The sequence below is a fragment of the Coturnix japonica genome, chromosome 23 (assembly GCF_001577835.2).
Source record: "Coturnix japonica isolate 7356 chromosome 23, Coturnix japonica 2.1, whole genome shotgun sequence".
Taxonomy (NCBI): Eukaryota; Metazoa; Chordata; class Aves; order Galliformes; family Phasianidae; genus Coturnix; species Coturnix japonica.
Genome location: NC_029538.1, coordinates 2045403 through 2065169, shown reverse-complemented (window position 1 = coordinate 2065169; position 19767 = coordinate 2045403). Strand labels below are relative to the sequence as shown.

The following is a 19767-nucleotide window of genomic DNA, read 5'->3' as shown; positions in this document are numbered from 1 at the left end:
GTTCCTCTTGCTGTTGCATTAGAGCTGGCTTTATTCCTGGAGGCTGGAGTAACCACCGGTTAACTTCAGCTTCTGCCTCACACTGCTACGAACTCTGGATTTGATTTGTAAAGTGGACTTTCAATGCAGACCACCATTAATGTGTTAGTCTGTGTTGTCGTGTTTTACTGAGTTTTCTTCTCCTTTCTCAGGCCCTGGAAAAACACTGCAGAGTAGAGGCTGGTTTTTCTGGCATCCGAGATGTTTACACCACAGTCCCAACCCATGACAACATGCAGCAGAGTTTTTTCCTTGCAGAGACTCTGAAGTAAGTCTGGTATCACAAAGGTCATGTCAGAATAGCACAATTCTTGCAAGATCAACAATTTTGCCTGCATAAATCTCTATTAAGGAAAGCTTTTTAATTTTCTGTGGGGAAATTTGGGCCAAGGGTGTGGGTGTGGCAAAGCTTTACTAACATCCTCTGTAGAACTATGGCTGTTAGATGCAGTCTGCAGGACTCTTCTTATGTGCTGGGTTTAAAGGACTCTTCCTGCCACCCAGAGCTATTCTAAATGAGTGGGAAGCTCTAGTGGTTTAAGTGTCAGCTGTCCCCTCTGTCAATTTAATGCCCCACACAAAGGGGAGGTTTGACTGTGGTGTGGATTTGCTGTCCCTTGCTGCAGATCTGCCTCTGGTAGTGGCTTGAGGTAGCGTTTGTGGGGTGGCTGAGCACAGGTGCTCGCACCACTTTGCTGTGCTTCATCCAGGGATGGCAGCTTTCAGCAAGAGAGAGGAGCAGGCTGTCAGGAAACCTGTCACCATGTGTTGTGGGAGCTGAGGCTGGCAGCAGCCCCATCGCAGTCTGGCTCTCTTGTGCATGCTTGGAGTCCCAGCTGAGCTTCTTTTAATCTCCCCTTGTGTCCATCTCCTTCCCTCTTGCCCCGATGGCTGCAGGTACCTCTACCTTCTGTTCTGTGAAGACGATGTGCTGTCTCTGGACGACTGGGTGTTCAACACGGAGGCTCACCCCCTGCCAGTCAACCACTCAAACTTTAAACCTAAAGCAAGCGTGCAATAGTGAGGCCATTGCCCAGCACCCTGCGCCCACAACATCGGCAGGTTACTGCATTTCCTTTCCATTAAAGGAATTTGTGTCGTTCCTGAAATGGTATTTTGGGGCACAAGTCCAATTCCGGACAGTATTCTATTGGGAAGATGAAACCATGACGTAAGCACCTTATTTTCCTCTGTGAGGAGCTCTAATAGCCTGATAATGAGATGTTTATTCTGGGCCATACTGTACACAGTTCATAGACATTCCTTTCTACAGAGAATTTATATGAAATCCACTGACTTTGCTTTCTAGTGGCCAAAGGACTGGAAGTTGTCCATGAACCAGACTTCCCCACAACACACACACACACTCCTCCTTTCATTTTTTGTTTCATTTTTGCCTTTTATATACCATTGGATTTATCACCTTTCTAATTATCAGTTTTCAATCTCCTGTGCTTTCCAAGTGGTGTCAAAACTGTAACTGAAGCAAAATCTGTCAGCGAAATTCTTTATCCTGATGTATTTTTATAGTCGTCTTTTTTTTTCTCCCCTGTGCTCTGAAAACACATTTACCACACATCAAATCCCATTTAACTTTCCAGTATCGTTTTTGTGCTTTTCTACTTTTATTTGGAACTCAATGTTACGAATCCCTTGTAATAATTCCACTGCTGTAATAGTCAGATCCGTGAAACAGAATATAGGTCTTGTTCAATAAAAAGCATTTCTGGGTTGATCCTACTTTAAAGCCATAGGCCAAAGGCTTGTTATGTTGTGCTTGTTGAAATGACTGGTTGATTTCAGGAATGTTGCTCAAGATATGTTGATTTCCAGCGTTATTTATGCAGAATACAGACAGCAGTTCCCATCTGCACCACTGTTTTAAACTGCTTGCTCACTGCTATAGGTTAGCAGGAGTTCTACTGGATATCTTATTTTCTAGCAGAAATGAAATGAATAATCCCCAGGTAAGTTTGCTTCTGGAATGAAGTAACAGGAGAAAAAAGGAAGCAAAAAATGGAAGCCAGATTGTTCTGTGTGTCCCTGCTGTTCGCCCTGTGTGTGCTCAGTGTGTGACTCTGAGCAGAGGATGGCTGTGCTGAGATCCTGGGAGTCATGGAGCCCTTAGCAATGTGGGTTAGCAGTTGTTGCAGCTGGGGCTGGATGTGGGCTGCTTGCTCCTGCCTGTCTTTCCTCTGGCCATTGCAAAGCTGCACAGCCCTCGATAGTTGGAGCATTTTTCCCCCCCATTTGGAGTTGCTTGTAGCAAGTTATGGGGACAAAAACTGTGTTTTGAAATCCATGGTTGTGAATTTGCCCAGGAGAAATCAGGTTATCAAATATAGAGTTATCTCTGTTCCCTGGGTAATGCTGCGGACTGGTAAGTCTGACCTAGAGGAATGGTTATTGGTAAATAAACATGTTGGGAACGAATGGGCTTATCTGAGGGATCTGATTTCTGGCAAGTCAGCTGAGCCCAGATAATATCTATAATGGATTGAAGGAATTCCATATGTAAAAATCTGTGTTCTTGGAGTCACTCAGAACAGTTTGCCTGGTAAAGCATAACTCCCAATAGGGTATCTCTGTCTTTCTTTAGAAACAGACCCTTGGAGCAGGGTTAAAACTCTGCTCTGCTCTTGCACGCAATTGAGCAGGGATGGTATTAGTAAAGCTGCACACTCTTATGGAGGAAAGCTACTGCTTTTTTGCAGTTCAGTGGCTGCATTACCAATAAGTTCCTTTAGCTGCCCGGCAGGCCTGGTGATGTAAAGCTTATTGATGGATAAGTTTGCTTACCACTCATATGGAGGTTGGCACCAGTCTCACACACACACACACAAAAAGCTTTTTGTTGCAAACAGCCATCCTTAAAATTTCCACTCCTGCAGACTGCAGTTGTGCACATACCCCTGGCTGTGCTTACTGATACTCACCGTTAGTCACTCAAGTCAGTGGATTAATCACAGGCATTGCATTAAGAGTGTCTGCATTTAACAGGAGTAAAGATTGGCTCCAAGGATCAGCTTTGTTCCAAGGCGTAGCCCTGAGCCACAACTGGGACTCTTCTGCCCTACAGCAGGTAGGTTTCATTACGGGAGGTAATGAAAATGTTTGCCTCAGTGGTGTTATAAAATGCTCTGCTCTCTCCTCACTCCCTGAGCCTTTGCTGGATGCTCACAGCGCCCTCAGCCCTGGGATTTCAGCTCTTATCTTGCACCCACCCTGTATACATCCCACTATTTGGGAGTGGGAGGATTTGATGTGTTTGTCCACATGGAAACCCCTCGATTGTCATTCAAGTAGATCAATGGGGCGTTACGCTTGAGCCAGAGATTTCATTTAACAGAAAGGATGTGAGAAGATGGATGTCCTTGGGCTGCTTTCCTGCCTTTTGCTTTCATGCCCCACGCTGGATGTGGTTTAATGAGTGTGCTGGGGTTGGGTTTGTGGTTGGACTGGATGATCCTAGAGGTCTTTTCCAACCTGTATGACCCTGTGATTCAATCATGCTGTTGATATATGGTGTTTTGTACTTTAGAGTCACCTTAGCAGGAAATGTATCAGCTTAGGTTCTTTCCTATTTCCTCTCTCGCATTCAGATTCAGGAAGTGAGATGATAATGTTAATTTTCAGCATCAGAACGTGATCCTGTTTGTAGGGATTTGCTAGAGATGAAAACTAGTGACTTGGAGAATGGCTGGCTATTGCCACTTGGCCATACAAGAGAATGAAACAAAGCAATCCAGAAAATAAATGCATATCTGATTGTTTCACGTACGATGCATTGATCATACATATGATGCATTGATTTGTATTGATCATACATATGATGCATTGATTTGGGCAGCGTTGGCTCATACTCTGCTACTGAATGCTCTCTTTTGAAATGTCTGAACCAAACTAAACGCTGCAGCTTTGCTGCCCATTCCTTTTCCTATGTCTACCTGTGTAGTTTTGTGTCGCAGTGCATCGATCATGGGATGCAAGCTGCAATAAATGCATCTCAGTAATTCTTATCCCCTTTGAGAGGCCCCATTTGAAGCCAGACTTCAATACTCCCCATTCCTTCCTGCTTTCCAAAGGATTTTTTGGGCTGCAGCCTGGCCAGCACTCACTTCCTCTGGGGCTGTTCTGTTTCCAGGTACTTTGTCCACTCGTGGGCAGTGCTCCAATTTTAATGCTGCCTTCCATTACGTAATGATCACTTTGACTTTAAAACAGGCAAGTTCCAGGCTGTGGGAATAAGGCCACAAATTGAAATGAGGATGAGGTTTCTCTCAGATCATAGCACTGTGGAACATGGAGGTGCTCTGTGTATTCCAGCATATGGAAAATCTGTCCTACTCAGGAGGATTTCCTTTGATTCAAGGGTGAGCCACTCCACAGATGTCTGAAATTCTTCCTCAGTACTGAAATGTCTAATCTCAAGAACCAGCAGCACAGAGCCAGAAGTTGGTTTTGTCCTCCTTGGAGGGGAATTGGTTCCCAGCAGATGCCCTAATTTACTTCACCTTTTGTCTTTCGTTCTTCTTCCTACCAAATAATTCAACTCTGTCATTTTTTATATGCTTGCTGATGACACTGCAAATGGTTTGGGTATAAAATGAGCTTCTCTGCTTCTTATCTGCATGATACCACTTTGGCTCTACCAGCCACTTATCAGGCCTCCTTTTCCATCTTCAGGGTCTGTCATTTCATGTCACCTCTTGCTCATTTCCCAGACACTCAGGTATATTTATCCTGTTTCAGAGCTGTCTCATCCTGTTATGCTTTATGCTCTAAAAGCACTTGCTAGGTTATTTAAGGTAAACTAAAGCTCTCTCTGTCCAACTTGGTGGTGAGTCTAGGAAAGTTTAAAGCACATCTTATGTGGAGACCAACTCACCCTTGTCTACACTTCTAACCATTATTTCAGTGCTCGTTTAATTCTGTTCTTCCCATTTCCTCCCCATGGCCCAAGTGATGCTCTTTGCCTGATGGGGCAAAAAGCAGTGATAGACTTTTGTGAACGCTTTCTTCTTAAGGGTGGCAGTAGGAGCCCACCCCTCTGCCAGGCAGATGTAACAGCACTGGTCTGAGTGATGAATAACCTGGTGTTTATGTGGGGTATCTCACAGCTCCACGCTCCTGGGTTATGCTCAGGGTTACCAGCCTCTACCTTGAGCAGCTCACACTGCTTTCTTCATGGCTCGAACCAAAGCGCTCCTTCAACCTAAAACAGAAATGATTAGGAAAGCTTAGGAAACAGCAAAAGCTTCACCAGATTAAATGCTTCTCCTTCCTGCTACCCTTAGGGAGCTCAACCATCCTGCACTGCTAACCCTGCAGCACCAAAACACGGCACTAAATCTTCCTGAGCAATGAAGGTGTCAGTGCAGTGCAGGATTGCACACAGGGAAGAGCAGGAGACTGATTGATAGGGAAGAGATGAAAATGACTGAATATATTTATCCGCTGGCCAATCGAGTGCTAAGAAGCAACGTGACAACTGCACAGAGGAGCACAAAGAACGCAGTGCATCAAGGTTTGAGGGGTCATTGATGTCCATAACCAGGGGGAGGGTGGAAAGGACTTGAAGAGAAAGGAGCAGGGATGGCAGCAGTGCCAGCTGCATCCAGACTGCAGGTGAGAATCGTCCCATGGATGGAAAGTGATTGTGAAAGTGATCCTTGTGGCCTTAAGTCCCTGTGAAAGCAATGCAAGTGAAACTTGTATTGACTGTTAAAGGGACAGGGCAGGTTTTATGGGGGGCAGCTGTGGAAATTGGGGTGGGTCAGTCTGGAGAAGAGGAGGCTGAATGGTGGCCATATATACCTGAAAGGTGATGGCAGTGGGAGTGGGGTTGGTCTCACAGCTGGCAGGACGAGGCCTCGAGTGGCAGCAGGGCAGGTTTAGGTTGGATATCAGGTAAAACTCCTTTACAAAGGGGTTATTAAGCACTGGAATGGGCTGGCAGGGAGGTGATGGAGTCACCATCCCTGTGTGTGCGCTGCTCAGAGGCGTGTTTAACAGACTATGATCTTGAGGGTCTTTTGAGTAATTCTATAACAGATCCCAGCCGTCCTGAAGCACAAAGTTCCGTTTCCCCCCTCGTCCCCTCCAGGCCTCGCACTGCGGGCGGACCCTCCCCTCAGCCCGGCCCTTCCCTCAGCCGGGTACCGCCCCGGCGCGGCCATGGCGGAGTGTTATCGCTGATTATTGAGCTGATGGCGGTTCCCAGCGCTGCTCCGTCGCGCTTAGCGCTGGCCTTGGCCGCTTTGGCAGCTCTGGCCGCCGTTAAGTTCTACCGAGACGCCGAGGCCGCCCGGCAGCAGGTAACGGGACGGCGGGGTGGGCCCGTCTGGAAATGGCGCCTCCGAGATGGGGCTGAGGGGGGCGGTGAGAGTGGAAGGGCTGTGCGGCTTCATTGGGCCGCCCCACAGCTGTGGGGGAACTGGAGGGAAGCAGGAATAGGGTCTGGAGGGCAAAGGGGTGGTTGTATTGGAGCGAGGGAACCGTAGGGCTAATCGTGCAGCTGTGATGGGATTGAGGGGTCCGTTGTAAGGCTGAGGTGGCTGTTGTAGGGCTGAGGGGACGGTCATGGAGCTGAGGTGGCTGTTGTAGGGCTGAGGGGTCCGAAAATGCCCCTCATTTCGAGGACGGGGCTGCCGAGATGCTGGAGGGAGTGGAGCATCTCCGCTATGAGGAAAGGCTGAGGGAGCTGGGCTCTGGAGCTTGGAGGAGGCTGAGGGGTCACCTCGTTAGTGCTGATAGATGGATAAAGGGAGATATGGCAGGAGGATGGAGCCAGTGTTGATAGATACGTAAAGGGTGTCAGGAGGATGGAGTCAGGCTCTTCCCATTGATATCCAGTGATGGGACAAGGGGTGCAGGCTGGAACACAGCAGGTTCTACATTAACATGAGAAAACAACTCTGTCACAGTGAGGATAACAGCAGTGGAACAGGATGCCCAGAGATACTGTGGGGTCTTATTCTCTGTAGACATTCAAAGCCCATCTGGGTGCATTCCCGTGTCCAATACCTGGCACCCTCATTCCCTTCCTTCATATTCTGCTGCCTTTGCTGCTCCAAAACGTTCTGCATGTGTGGGACATAACCGATTCTCTTTCTGCCTCCAGCCCTGTTAAGCAAATGATCACATCGTTTTCCTCATGCTACAGCAGCAGGTGGTCTCACCAGCTGAAATCTTTGTCGCTCATTTGCCTTCCCATCCCTTGAGGTCCGTCACTGTGAAGTGCAAAAGAGGAGAGAGGCTCTGAAAGATTCATCAGCAGGGAATCATTGATGGGCGTAGGATGTGGCCCATCTCGTTAGAGCTTAGTGCACAGCCTGCATGGCCTTCTGTGCAGAGGAGGTTGTCATTTTGCACAGCCTACATGCTTGGCTGTGCTGATAGTGAAGGATGTGCCATGTCCAGGCAAGCTCTGGAGCCTGGTCCAGCACTTTATGACATGACCCTGTCACCTGGCTGTCAGCTAATGGGGCAGCTGCTCAGGATAATATTATATAGAGTCCTATGTATGTTTGTCCCCATTCATATGGGGATTAAGGCACAGTTTGGGGCTGAGATATATGGTGAGTCCTGAATGGGTTCCTCCTGTCTGTAGGTAGATAACCCCTGTGCTCCTTTACTCCTATTTGCAGCTGCGTAGTTCCTGTGTACTCCTTTCCACGTTCTATGCTCTGTATTATTGCCTTTACTCATTTATCTCTGAGTCCAACTCTGGTTTGTATTCCAGTGTCTTTATTTTTTTGTCTGCTCAGTTCTGAAACTGCCCCGGGAGGCTCTTAAGTGCTTCTGTTGCTGCAGATGATGGGAGCGCAGCCTTCTGGGCTGCATTACTGCTGCTCCAGACTGGCAGGTAACAGACAGGAAAATAAACTAGTTCAGGAGCTGTGGGGATGATAATGGAGCGGCAAACGATGAACAGTTGAACAGCAGATGACAGTATTTGTCCTTTAGGTGTTTACTGGGGTGGCAGGGGAAGCTGCCTCAAAGTGATAGACCAGATGGGATCTGCTGGCTGCGAGTGATGCCACTTGTCTGACTTGCTGTCCGTTCCCCTCACAACATGTGGAGCTCTTTGCTCTGCCTGCACGTTGTCCTCTTTCCATCAGTGCTGAGTGCTGCAGAGTGGAAATGACTACAAGAGCCTGGTCTTTCTGAGACCATTTCAAGTGAGGCTTTGTGTTTCAAGGTGTCTCATTGCTGTTTGTCATTGGAGGATCTCCATGTGGGCTTTGCTGGCTGTCCCACTGAGTGGTACAGAGGGAGAAACTGAGGCATGGGGATCTTACAGGAGGGTCTGATTTGTGGTTCCTGATGTAAGGGTAGGTAGGTGTCCCTCTGGAGCAAGGAGCCAAAATCTTGGCCTAGTCCTGACACAGGAGACAAAATCCTGCCAAGGGATGTTAACCTTTTCATTTGATCACTGTCTGTGGTCTGGAAAGAATTAACTCTGAAGCTGAGAGTGCTCAGAATGAGTTTTTGGGAGAGGTAGGAGTGAAACCTCACTTCCCCTTTCTTCCCAATGTAGGAGCTGGCGCTGAAGTCTTTGGGCAGTGAGGGGCTGTTTCTCTTCTCTTCTCTGGACACAAACAACGATCTGTACCTCAGTCCAGAAGAGTTCAAGCCAATAGCTGAGAAGCTGACAGGTACGTTTCTGTCTGCCATGCAGGGCCCTCTCTGCACAGACTGGGCAGAAGCAATTTTTATTGCTGTCCTTACTTTTTTTTCCTGGCTGCTGTTTTGGGTCTTCCTTACACGAAGAAAGATTGCTTGTGGAAAGGCTTAAGCATGAGATGCCACTTCTGCAAAGTTCAGATTTTATAGGACTAAAGGTCCCATTTCTGTCCTAGCAGAGCATGTAAGTTACTTTGTCTGGAGCTTATAGGAGATTTGGGGTGGATAAATGCAACAAGTACAGCTCAGCCTAGGCTAGGCCAGCACTGTTAGTGAATCTCACTTCAATCATAGGCTTCTCTTGCTGCAATATTCTCTCTTATAGCAGCTGTGAAAGGTCATGTTTGGAGGCTGTGTCAGCACATAGCAAATGTCTCTCAGTGGTACCATGCAGGGTGATAACATCCAGCAGGACCTAACAGCCCAATTGAAATACAGGGAGTTGTTTGCTTGTGTTTAATGAATTGATTGAAACATGTGTCTTTTCCCTGCTAGATTAGATGAGGGTATTTAACAGATGTGGAGTTTTAGGGTGTCAGCCACTGAATGAAGGGCTCCCCTTTAATTCGTGTAGCCAAAGCCAGGGGTGGCTGCAAGTTCTGGTGGGTTCCTCATTGCACACATTGCAGTGACAGCTGGGAAGCTCCCAGTGCTCCTAGATTAGCCAGGAGAAATGGTATAATCACCAAGAGGGCTGGGAGGGGAAACAGCTGCTTACACGTCTGTCTCCTTGTCTAGGAGTTACTCCAGTCTCAGACTTTGAAGAAGAAGATGCACCTGATCCAAATGGGGAGACGTTGTCCATTGTGGCTAAATTCCAGCCTTTGGTCATGGAAACGATGACAAAGAGCAAAGATGGTTTCTTGGGAGTATGTATCCTGAAATACCAAATCACTGTATCCTATGGGCTGGTAGCATCACCACGAATGAGCACAGGCAAAAGGCCTCTCTGGCCTTGGGACAGTCAGCAGCTTCTCCCAGTTTAGTGTTACCTGCAGACTTACTCAGAATACCTTCAAGTCCTGCACTCATTTATTAAAACACTGAACAGAACTGGCCCCAAAATGGAGCCCTGTGGGATTCTGCTGGTGATTGGCCACTAGCCCGATGTGACCCCATTTCCTCTACCCCTTTGTCAGCCAGTTGTTCACCCATCACATTGTTTTTGTCTGGCTCTATGCTCTGACCATTTAGCTTGCAGCTTTCTGCAGTATCGCCTTGTTTTCAGTGCATTCAGCCCCACTGTTTCCCAATGAATGAATGCTGTGCTCTTCTTGGGAACCTTGAAGCAGACACCAGAGGTGGCTCCAACCACAAGCAGTGCTGTTGTGGCCTGTTCACTGTCCCATTTTGCTCACATTACTGAGGCTGACAGAACTATTTGATGCTATCTTTTGACAGATCTCTCACGTTGCTCTTTCTGGGCTGAGGAACTGGACTGCTCCTGTATCCCCTAAGAGTGTGATGCTTGCCAGACAGTTTAAAGCCTTTCTTCCTCCGAAGAATAAACTTGATCTTGGCGATCCGTGGTGGATAATTCCTAGTGAACTGAACATCTTCACTGGATATCTTTCCAACAACAGGTTTTACCCTCCACCTCCCAAAGGCAAAGAGGTGAGATATGGGAAGCAAATTTCATATATCTGAGAGGTGGCTTGTATGAATGTGTACTACCTTATATAGCCCAGATAAACTGAATGGACAAGGCTATTGCATTATGTTTCACTGGTCTTTTCAAGGCAGCGAAGAGGCTGCAGTGTGCAGCCAGGAGCACTGTCTTCTAAATCTTCTAAACTGAAGGCAGGCAACATCTCAGGGTATCTGTCGTTTGTAAGGCTGACTGGAGGAACTTCATTTTGCTTTAAGTGTTTGGATTCTTAGTTTAGTTGTAAAGCCAGTGTGGATATCACCCTCCCCTGGGTGCCCAACTAAGTGTCCCTGATCACATAGCTGATACACCTTCATGGTCTGTGTTTATTGATTGCATGCTCGCTGTTGAGGAGTATTGATTAGATACGGCTTGGTGGATCAGTTTAGCATGCTCGTTCACCCAACTGGGATAATGGAAACTTGTGAACCACAGGGATAGCATAAAAAAACATGGAAGATGGACTTATTTTTAAAGAAAGTCTCTGGCTTTATGTCCTTATTCTGTGGCTAGGTAAGACTCCAAGCTAATTTTTAAGTCACAGCAAGTCTCCTGTCTTTCTGATCTGATGGGGAATTGTTTTGGAGCTGCATCTGACCTGTTATCTGCCCTAGGCAAAGTGCTGTTATTCTTATTCTTTTACCATTCTTGCCATAGGTCATAATCCACAAGCTTCTGAGCATGTTCCATCCACGCCCCTTCGTCAAGACCCGCTTTGCTCCCCAAGGATCCGTGGCCTGTATCCAAGCCATCAGCACCTACTACTATACCATAGCATTCAGGTAAGGGCATGGGGCCAGTCTGTTAGAGAAGGGATCACTTCTGTTTTGTACCATATCTCAGGGGAGTGGAGGAGGCTGCAGTGTGCCAGTGTCAGAGAGAATACACATCCCTGTGTGTGCAGTCCTGTTCCTAGACTGGATGAGATGTACCCAGGCTGGAGTTGGATGAGAGCAGCTCACAACCAGCTCTTGTGTGTGATGCCTGACGCCTGAAGGGGGCACCTGTGCTCCCAGGGTCACAACATCCCCAGCGCTGACTTAGCAATGAAAGGAAAGAGTCTGAGTAGGAAGGAGGGGGGCAGAGTGTTTCTCCAAGGGAAGGGAGGATTCTGTGGAACTGTTCTTATGTTACACTGTCTTTGTTAAATACAACTGTTATTTGCCCAATTAGGCTGGAAGAGAGACCGAGGGCATCTGAGTTTGTTTCTGTGTTTCAAGGGCTCATAATGTAATTCATCCTTCCTTGGGTGTACGCTTATTGTCCACTTCTGAAAGTCATCAGTACTAGCGACACTGCTGACCCTGGGAATCTGCTCCAGTTTTACCTTCTTTGTTATGTGACATGAAAAGCATTTTGAACCAAGCCTCTCTCCTGCAGTCCTACTTTCTGTTGCCTGCATTTCACTTCTCTCTGCTTTCATTTGCTGTGCACAGTCCCTTCCTCCCAGCTCTGAAGCTGATGGCTCCCATCTCATTTCAGGATCCATGCTGAGTTCCAGCTGAATGAGCCACCAGATTTCCCCTTCTGGTTCTCCCCAGGCCAGTTCACGGGTTACATCGTCCTCTCCAAGGATTCTTCCCATGTGCGAGAGTTTAAGCTCTTTGTCCCTAACAAGAGGTACAGCAGTTTCTTCTGTGTGCTGAAGATACTTGAGGATTGTGGTAAATGAAGCCCAGTGGAACTACAAGCCCCTGCTTGTGGCTAGGATGCTTGGAGAAGTCAAATGCTTGTTGCAAGCTGCAAAGGCTGCCTGGGTGTCAGCTGGATGAGTTGATGCTTTTCAGCCAACTCCTTGGAAAATCTGAGTGAAATGAGCTTTACAGTTGCCTGTAATGCTGGCACATGTATCTCTGCAGTTACTGAGAATCCATGACTTATTTTAGGGTCTGATTCATTCACCAGGAACTGTGTCCCTTTGTACTTGGAGCATGGGGAGAGGTGGAAAGGGTCTGAAGAGGCAGCAGCCCCTGATGATCTCAGTGCCTGGCTGACAGTGCTGAAGTTCAGCAGAGTCTGATGCACACACTTCAAAACATTTCTGCTTGTCATTTCGTTTTATGGTATAGTTTCACACTGGCTCATTCTGCTCTCTGGCAAGCAGCTGGAACTGTTCTAGGGGAAAGGAGCCTCAATTCTCTTTGCCTGTGATGGCAGGAGAGAAAATTGCATTTTAAAATCCTGGTGACTCTGTCCTTATGGCTCTGTCAGCACATTCAGTAGAGCAAGCAGACACTTCCAGCTCTGCCAGAACTCCTTACAGAAACCCTTTTGCTTCTAAAAAAAACAGAAACACTTTTAAAAGTTCAGAGGGATCAGAATGTGCAAGTTAAGTGCTGGCAGGGAAGGATGTGCAAATATACTCTTCTTTACTTTGATGCTACTCAAATGTATGAATGCGTTTGCCTGAAATGCTGGGTGGGTGTTTGGGCCTGGAGCCAGCAGGGATCTGCTGTTGCTGATCTTATGCAGGGAGCACTGTGATCTCAAAGAACCTATAGGTTCTGAGCCTCAGTGTGGGCCATCAGAGAAGAGCATTAGGATTTTTCCATGCACAGCTTTAGTCTCGAGTGGCTGAACATTCTGGGTTCACCTTGCAGGTCTCTGAATGTTGATATGGAGTGGCTGTATGGGGCGAGTGAAGGCAGCAACATGGAAGTGGATATTGGTTACCTTCCTCAGGTCTGTAACCACACTCAGTCCTCTGTGTGCATGCTGTATCTTGGCAAGGACTTATGCTGCCATGTGCCTGGGCTGCATAACCTCAGTTATCCTTGCTAGTTAGAGCTTTCTGTTGAATGCTTCAATATAATAATATAATCTCTGTTGGTCTGGATATGTCCTTTGTAGTGATATGACTATTTCCAGCTCTTGTGATCTTTTATGCCCCTCTGTTGGTCTCTGTGGGTTGAATCTTGACCTCCTGGAGTCACGTGAATTTTCCTATTTTTAAAAGGTTGACTGACAGGCAGAAGGGAGGAGGGAGCTGAACACAGGCTCTGAGCCCAGAGGGCTGTATGTACAACAGTGTGTCTGGATTTAGAAACTGAGTGAGCTTATTCCTCTGTTTTGTGGTAATCCCAGCTCTTGGGACAGGAAACACAAGTCAGAATTTTGAGTGTCTGAATTTAAGAGTCCCATTTGCTCCTGAACTAAATCCCGTATTTCTTTTTAATCAGCAAAATTAGTGAAAACAGACTTAAAAAAATAGTTTCCATTGTACCAGGAGTCTGAGCTACAGGGGAGCATCTTCTTGTGGCTATAGGCATGGACTGTATACAGGCTTTGCTGATCACGTGTACAAGATTAGCTCTGCAGATTCTAATCATTGTGAGGGTCTGATATCCCCCAGTCAATAATCTCCACTCAGAAGATGGCAACACATAATGAACAAGTCTCATGCATTTCCAATCTAGATAGCACAGGCAGACGATGACTGAAGGAAATGAAGTCACTTTCCTGTTATTCCCCAATAAAACAAATCTACAGTTGTTCAGGTGCAGCTCCAGGAGTCATGGGTCTCTATCTTCATTAGAAGCTGAACAGTCTTAATTTGCATCTTTATCCTGTGCTGGTGTACAGAAAACCCCATAGCTGAATGTCTACAGTGTCTGACTCTGAGCCTCTTCTCCTGCAGATGGAGCTGGAATCCACAGGGCCCTCAGTCCCCTCTGTGATCTATGATGAGAATGGAAATGTGATTGACAGCAGGGATCCCTCAGGGGAGCCTATTCAGTTTGTGTTTGAAGAGATAACCTGGCAGCAGGAGATCCCCTGGGAAGAGGCAGCCCAGAAGCTGGAAGTGGCCATGTATCCATTTAAGAAGGTGAGGAACAAGCTGTACTTTTCATTGGCATGTTTCATTGTGGCAGGTCATTTTTAGTGAGATTTCCAGTCACTTTGAGGATGAGCAGAAACCAGAGGCCACAACCTGATCAGCATTCAGAGTGGTATGAGCGTCTCCCAGCTCAGTGTGTGCTTCCTATGCTGCTGCATCCTAAAGTGACCACAGATTTGTAGCGTTGGGTTATATATAGAAAGTATTTAATATGACAATAGCCTGTGGAACAGGTGGCAGCTGCCTGTCACGCCTTCCTTAGCTAAGGAATGTTCCAGTGAAGTGCCTCCCTGCTTCGTGTAGTCTCTGTAGTGAGGGAAGATAAAAGTCTCCCTTGGGGAGAGCATTGCTTTGATCTACAGGAACTACTGTGGGTCATTGTATGTCACCTCTGGGCTGTGGCAGATTTGGTTCCTTCAGATCCTGTTTGTATTTGGGGTGGACTGTTCTGTGTCTGCTTCTCAAGTCTCCTGTCTGTCTCCAGGTCTCCTATCTTCCCTTCACAGAAGCTTTTGAGAGAGCAAAAGCAGAAAAGAAGCTGGTGCACTCAATCCTGCTGTGGGGTGCCCTGGATGACCAGTCCTGCTGAGGTGAGGGACTCTCCCACAACAGCTGGAGGAATGACGTACCTCATTCTGGGTCTGAGCAGGGCTGAGTGTCAGGGAGCCAGTGGTAAATGTTACTCATTTTGGTACAAAATATGCGTAAATAGAAAAGAACTGGAAGTGGGGAATTACTGATCAGAGCTTACCTAGTGGTGAGATTAGATCTATTAGAGAATAGCCCTATATGACTCAGTAATTTAGGAGCCTTTGTTGAGGGGGAGTTGTGGATCTGGTCTTCCCTCTTTCTCTTCCCTTCTCAGTCTGCTGAGGTAGAGGCAGCAGCTGCAGAGTTAAAGAGCTCTCTGCTTTGTCTCTGACATCTGCACAGGAGAAGCCAGAGCCAGGCACAGGCCTGGAATTGTCCTGCTGTGTGACTATTCCTCCGTGTGCCCAATAACTTTCATGTTATGTTAGATAGGAATAATATTTGGGAGAGGTACAGGTATCTTTCTCCCGTCTGCCTTTAAAAACTCTTTAAGCAGATTGCTCTGCTTAATGTGAAAAGCAAAAGGCGCTCAGGGTGGGTGTGCAGGGTCTGATCTTTTCTGAGAAGCATCAAACTAGTCAGCCCCCATGACATTCTCGACCTGGTCCTTGTGCTGTTTTGCTGGTGGGTAGTGTCTGCTCTGGTGAGTCTTCTTTACCAGCAGCATACACTGGAAGCAGTAAGCTATGGAAAGCTGTCAGCAGAGGGGAAATAAGACCATGTGCCAGGTTAGGGGGAGCCCAAGCCAGCTGCTGCAGCATCTCAGCAGTGGCATATGATTTATGGCAGTAATCAGTGAGTCACTGCAAACAACTGTCTGCCTCTCTCTGTGTGCCAGGTTCGGGGCGAACTCTCCGGGAGACCGTCCTGGAAAGTTCGCCCATCCTCGCCCTCCTGAACGAGAGTTTCATTAGCAGCTGGTCACTTGTAAAGGAGCTGGAAGAGCTGCAGGTGAGTGTCTCAGCCCCTTCTGCTTCCTTTGTGCTTGGTGCTGGTGAACACAAGTGGTGCTTGGCACAGAGGCACTGGCAAAAGAGGGGAGGTCACACCTGTACAGAGGAGAGATTTTGGTTCCAAGCCGTGTGTGTTCTAGTAACCACAGTGGCAAAACAAACACAAGATAGGGGGTGTCTAAGAAAATAGCACAGTCGTCCCCTTCATTCTGTCGTGGTGCTGGTACAGAAAACCAAACCAGATGCTTCACTGCTCCCAGGTGCTTCAAGCCCTGTCCAAGGCTTGTTGTGCTATTGGCAGGCTGACTTCTCTGTAACACAGGGAGTAACCAAATATTCTCTGACCTCCTGGGTCTCCTGACTGCAACTTTCCTCACTCTTGAGTTTATCCCTTGGCCTTTGCTGTCAGCAGGGGTCAGTTACAGAGCTGGAGATGCTGGGAAAAACTGGGGTTGGACTGTTCACATGCCTGGGAACTGCCAGTAATGGGAAGATTTTAGTTTTGGAGACAAGCTGCAGCAGTAGTGTGAGGGGTGGGGGACACTGGTAAGGGAATACTAAAGCAGATTGTGAAAATGGAGGCAGTTACCATGTTACAGAGTGGCTCTCATGCTAAGTTTACTCCTCCTGCTCTCTTCTGCTAGTTTTGGTGTATACAGGTGTGTTTCTTTGGGGTTCTCTTACAGACAAACAGGGAGAATGAGTTCTACAGCAAGCTGGCTGAGCTGCACCTTGAAAAATACAACTTCCCTGTGGAGATGATCATCTGCCTCCCCAATGGCACGGTGGTATGATCATTTACCTCTTCAATTTTACTTGGTTCTCCCCACCAGAATGTACATTCATCTGCAGAGCCTGAAGTGAATGCCGTGCTCCCTCAGCCATTCTCTGGCTCCTCAGTCCTTTGCAGGACTGTGTGTTGTTCTCATGGATGCTGTGACAGACAGCAGGAAGTGCTCTACCAAGCAATCTGAAACCGGTGTCTTTTTATTCAGAAACAGAACAGCAATGTCTCTAGGGGGAAAAAAACAATTCATGCAAATTAGCATTTGCAAAGCATTTGAGATTCTTTAAGAGCTGTTGCAGTCTTGTCACCTGTGCCATGGCTAGAGGCCAAGGCAGTGCATGGGAGATTGTGCTGGCCTTTAAAGTCTTCTTTCTGTTTTCTCTCCTAGATTCACCATATAAATGCCAACTACTTCCTGGATATTACTTCTATGAAGCCTGAAGATGTTGAAAGTGGTATCTTTAGTTTCTCAGCCAATTTTGATGATCCTTCTACTGCAACCTACCTCCAGTTTCTGAAGGAAGGACTGCAGAGAGCAAAACCTTATTTGCAGAACTAAAACCAAAGGCACCCGAATGCCTCATGGAGTTGGACCAACACTTCAGACATCCATTTCAATTGCAGCAGTTCTCCCTCATCTTTGTGCCATGCATAGATGTTAAGATGCAGACAATTCCAGGACTGGAGCTTTTCTGTGGATGATCTGGAGATGTTGGTTCAATGCTAAAAGTGATACCAGTTTATGTCATCTGCCCTTTTGAGTTCAGGCAAGTTTTTACAGGAGTGACAATACTTGGAACTATAAACATTCTTTGTGCACACACCTTGCCATGCACCCTCACGCTTTTCCACCTCCTGTTCAGACTCGGGATGAAACTCTTTTTACAGCCATACCAAGCTGGTCTCAAGGGCTGGACTGTGTGTTGAGTTACAGAGAGCAGCACTGCTGTGATCACTGAACATTCATGATGCACATCTGTGCTGTGTTTGCAAATGCACAGAATCCAGTGCAGACAGCAAGCTCTTCCCTGTGTGCTGTGCTTCCTGCCAGCAGCACTGAGCTGCAAGCTGCTCTGTGGCCAGTTCTTTGTGACAGCATTATTGACAGCAGTGGCAACCTGTGTGTAATGGGACTGTAGCTGATAATGTGTAGGGAGATCTAGCTGCAGGCTTGATCTCTGAAATAGCCTCCCCCCAGCTTCCTGGATGCCTGGGACAGTTGTCTTGAGTGACATACGGTGCAAGAGCTGTATCGCTCACAATCTTTGCAGCAGATGGAGATGGTGAGGTTGATGTGGTGCAATTAGGAGTGGAGAATGGGGCATTAGAGGTATGGTGTAGCTTAGAGATGTTAAGTATGGATTAACTTGGGAATTAAGGGCCAGAGCCTCTGGCAGTGAGCTCCACCTGTGGTAGGGTGTGCCTGCAGCCTACAGGACACAGTAATGAACTGTGCCCCCATCCTATTCAGACCAAAGGTGCTCCCACCCCACCCGTTTTGAGAGCTTTGTTCTTCCAGTTTGTCATCAGTGGTGACAAAATACTCAGTGCATGTTTGCTCTGATTTTCCAAGTCATGCTGAATAATGGACCGAGATAAAGTTACCCTTAGGAAGGGAGATTCAGCCTTATCCAGAGAGCACTGAATGATTTCAAATGGACCAGTTTTAAAGTAATTGTCAGGAGCCTTTCCCAAGGAAGGAACTGTCTGGACAGAGCGCCAGTTGCTCTTATCTATAAACATCCTGAGCAGCTGTTCCTCCTCTGTACCAACAGCTGACTGCACAGTGAGTGAAACTTGGGGAAGGAAGAGTAAATGAAACGGTGTTTTAAGCACATTCCTGTAGATGGGTGAGGCAAAGCATCTTCAAAAGATGGCTGCAAGCAGCCCTTTTCTAGTGATGCTTTTTCCTGCTCTCTGAAGCACAGTTTTGTTAGACCAAATCCAGAGCTGGGGGAAAGCCTCTTTTGTTTTGAAGGGGGGTACTTTCATTGTGGGCATCAGGACCTGGGATGGATGCTGGGGTCATGATTCACAGAACCACAGAATGGATAAGGTTGGAAGGGATCTCTCATCAGGCTGAGTTTAGATGAACCTTTGAGCAACTCAGTGTAGCTTTGCTAATTGCTCTAAGTGAGATTAATTAGGTGTGGGATGTTTCTGAGTATTGGCTTTTTAACTGTGCATTAGCTCTGTACTTTTCTAGCCCTTCGAGTGGCCTGCAGTAATCACAGGTTTGGGTTACATACAGGCGCTGCCTTCAGTGATGGCTGGGGAAAGTGTCAAAGCCTCCAGACAGCGTTAAAGAGACCAAGCTCCTGTCACCATGGCATTAAAGAGACCAATCTCAGCCCCCTCTGTCCCTGCTGGGGACTTTGAACCAAGGTGACAGAGCAGAGTGCCTACCTCCATCCAGCACCTTGGGAAGCGCTGCTGGAGTGTTTCCATCCAGCACCTTGGGAAGCGCTGCTGGAGTGTTATCTGCACTTATGGCTCTTACAGAGCTTCACCTGAAGGGTTTTTGTTCACTTTTTGTTAGCCTCAGGCTGCAGACTCAAAGCAGCACACGTGTTGTGTTCCATTTATTTCTCTTTTGACCAGTTTTACAGCAGAAGGGGTCATAGAGGAGCAGTGGTTGAGCACTCAGGGCTTGTCTTCTCAAGGCTCAGAGAAGCAGACAGAGCAGCAGCAGGCAGAGGAGGGAGCAGAGCTCATCTCATTGGTGCTGTGAGCAGAACAAGGAGGGGATTGGGGGTGAGTTGAAGCAATAGGAGCCCAACCAAGCATCACCCTGAGCCTGGATTAGCAGCATCCTCATGTTAACACCCCAACCAACCTGTCACCTCCCATCTACTGCTGTGAGCGGGCTCTAATGGCACCTGTACCCCGAGGACTTATTTTATATTGACCTGCCGCGTGTTTTCTATTTGTATCCTTACTGTATTTCCATTAACCTTGTGTTATTCCTTACGGGAGGCGGGCGGTGCTGCTTTGTCCTCCTGGTCTCCTGTGCTTCGTGACGCTCTGGCCTTAAATCCACAAGCGGGTCAGAGCCGATGTGTGACAGCAGCACCATGTGGGTTAGCAGCGCCGTTTGCGGGCTGTCCGGGCCTCTTGTAGCCGCTCATAGTTAAACCGATCCCACCAGCTCCGCCTGCGCTCAGTCCTTTCCAACCGGGGAGGGTCGGCCGCTCCGCCTCACGTGTTACCCATTGCTCTATAG

General features: G+C 47.5%; 2 protein-coding genes across 2 annotated transcripts in view; both read left to right on the top strand.

The window, feature by feature from the left end:
* MAN1C1 (mannosidase alpha class 1C member 1) overlaps positions 1-1790 on the top strand; it is a 41231-nt gene extending 39441 nt beyond the window's left edge. Inside the window, exons 12-13 of the mRNA XM_015883364.2 lie at positions 192-307; positions 937-1790. Coding sequence (XP_015738850.1) covers positions 192-307; positions 937-1060 — 240 coding nt within the window. The 3' untranslated portion in view covers positions 1061-1790. The remainder of the gene's footprint in view (positions 1-191; positions 308-936) is intronic.
* A 4377-nt stretch (positions 1791-6167) lies between these two features.
* SELENON (selenoprotein N) lies at positions 6168-19691 on the top strand. The gene is made up of 12 exons (XM_015883545.2): positions 6168-6356; positions 8582-8699; positions 9466-9596; positions 10129-10341; positions 11033-11157; positions 11858-11995; positions 12976-13057; positions 14013-14201; positions 14698-14803; positions 15643-15755; positions 16444-16545; positions 16933-19691. The coding sequence occupies exons 1-12, from the start codon at positions 6249-6251 to the stop codon at positions 17101-17103; spliced, it is 1596 nt and encodes a 531-aa protein (XP_015739031.1). The 5' UTR covers positions 6168-6248; the 3' UTR covers positions 17104-19691.
* Positions 19692-19767: the final 76 nt, after the last annotated feature.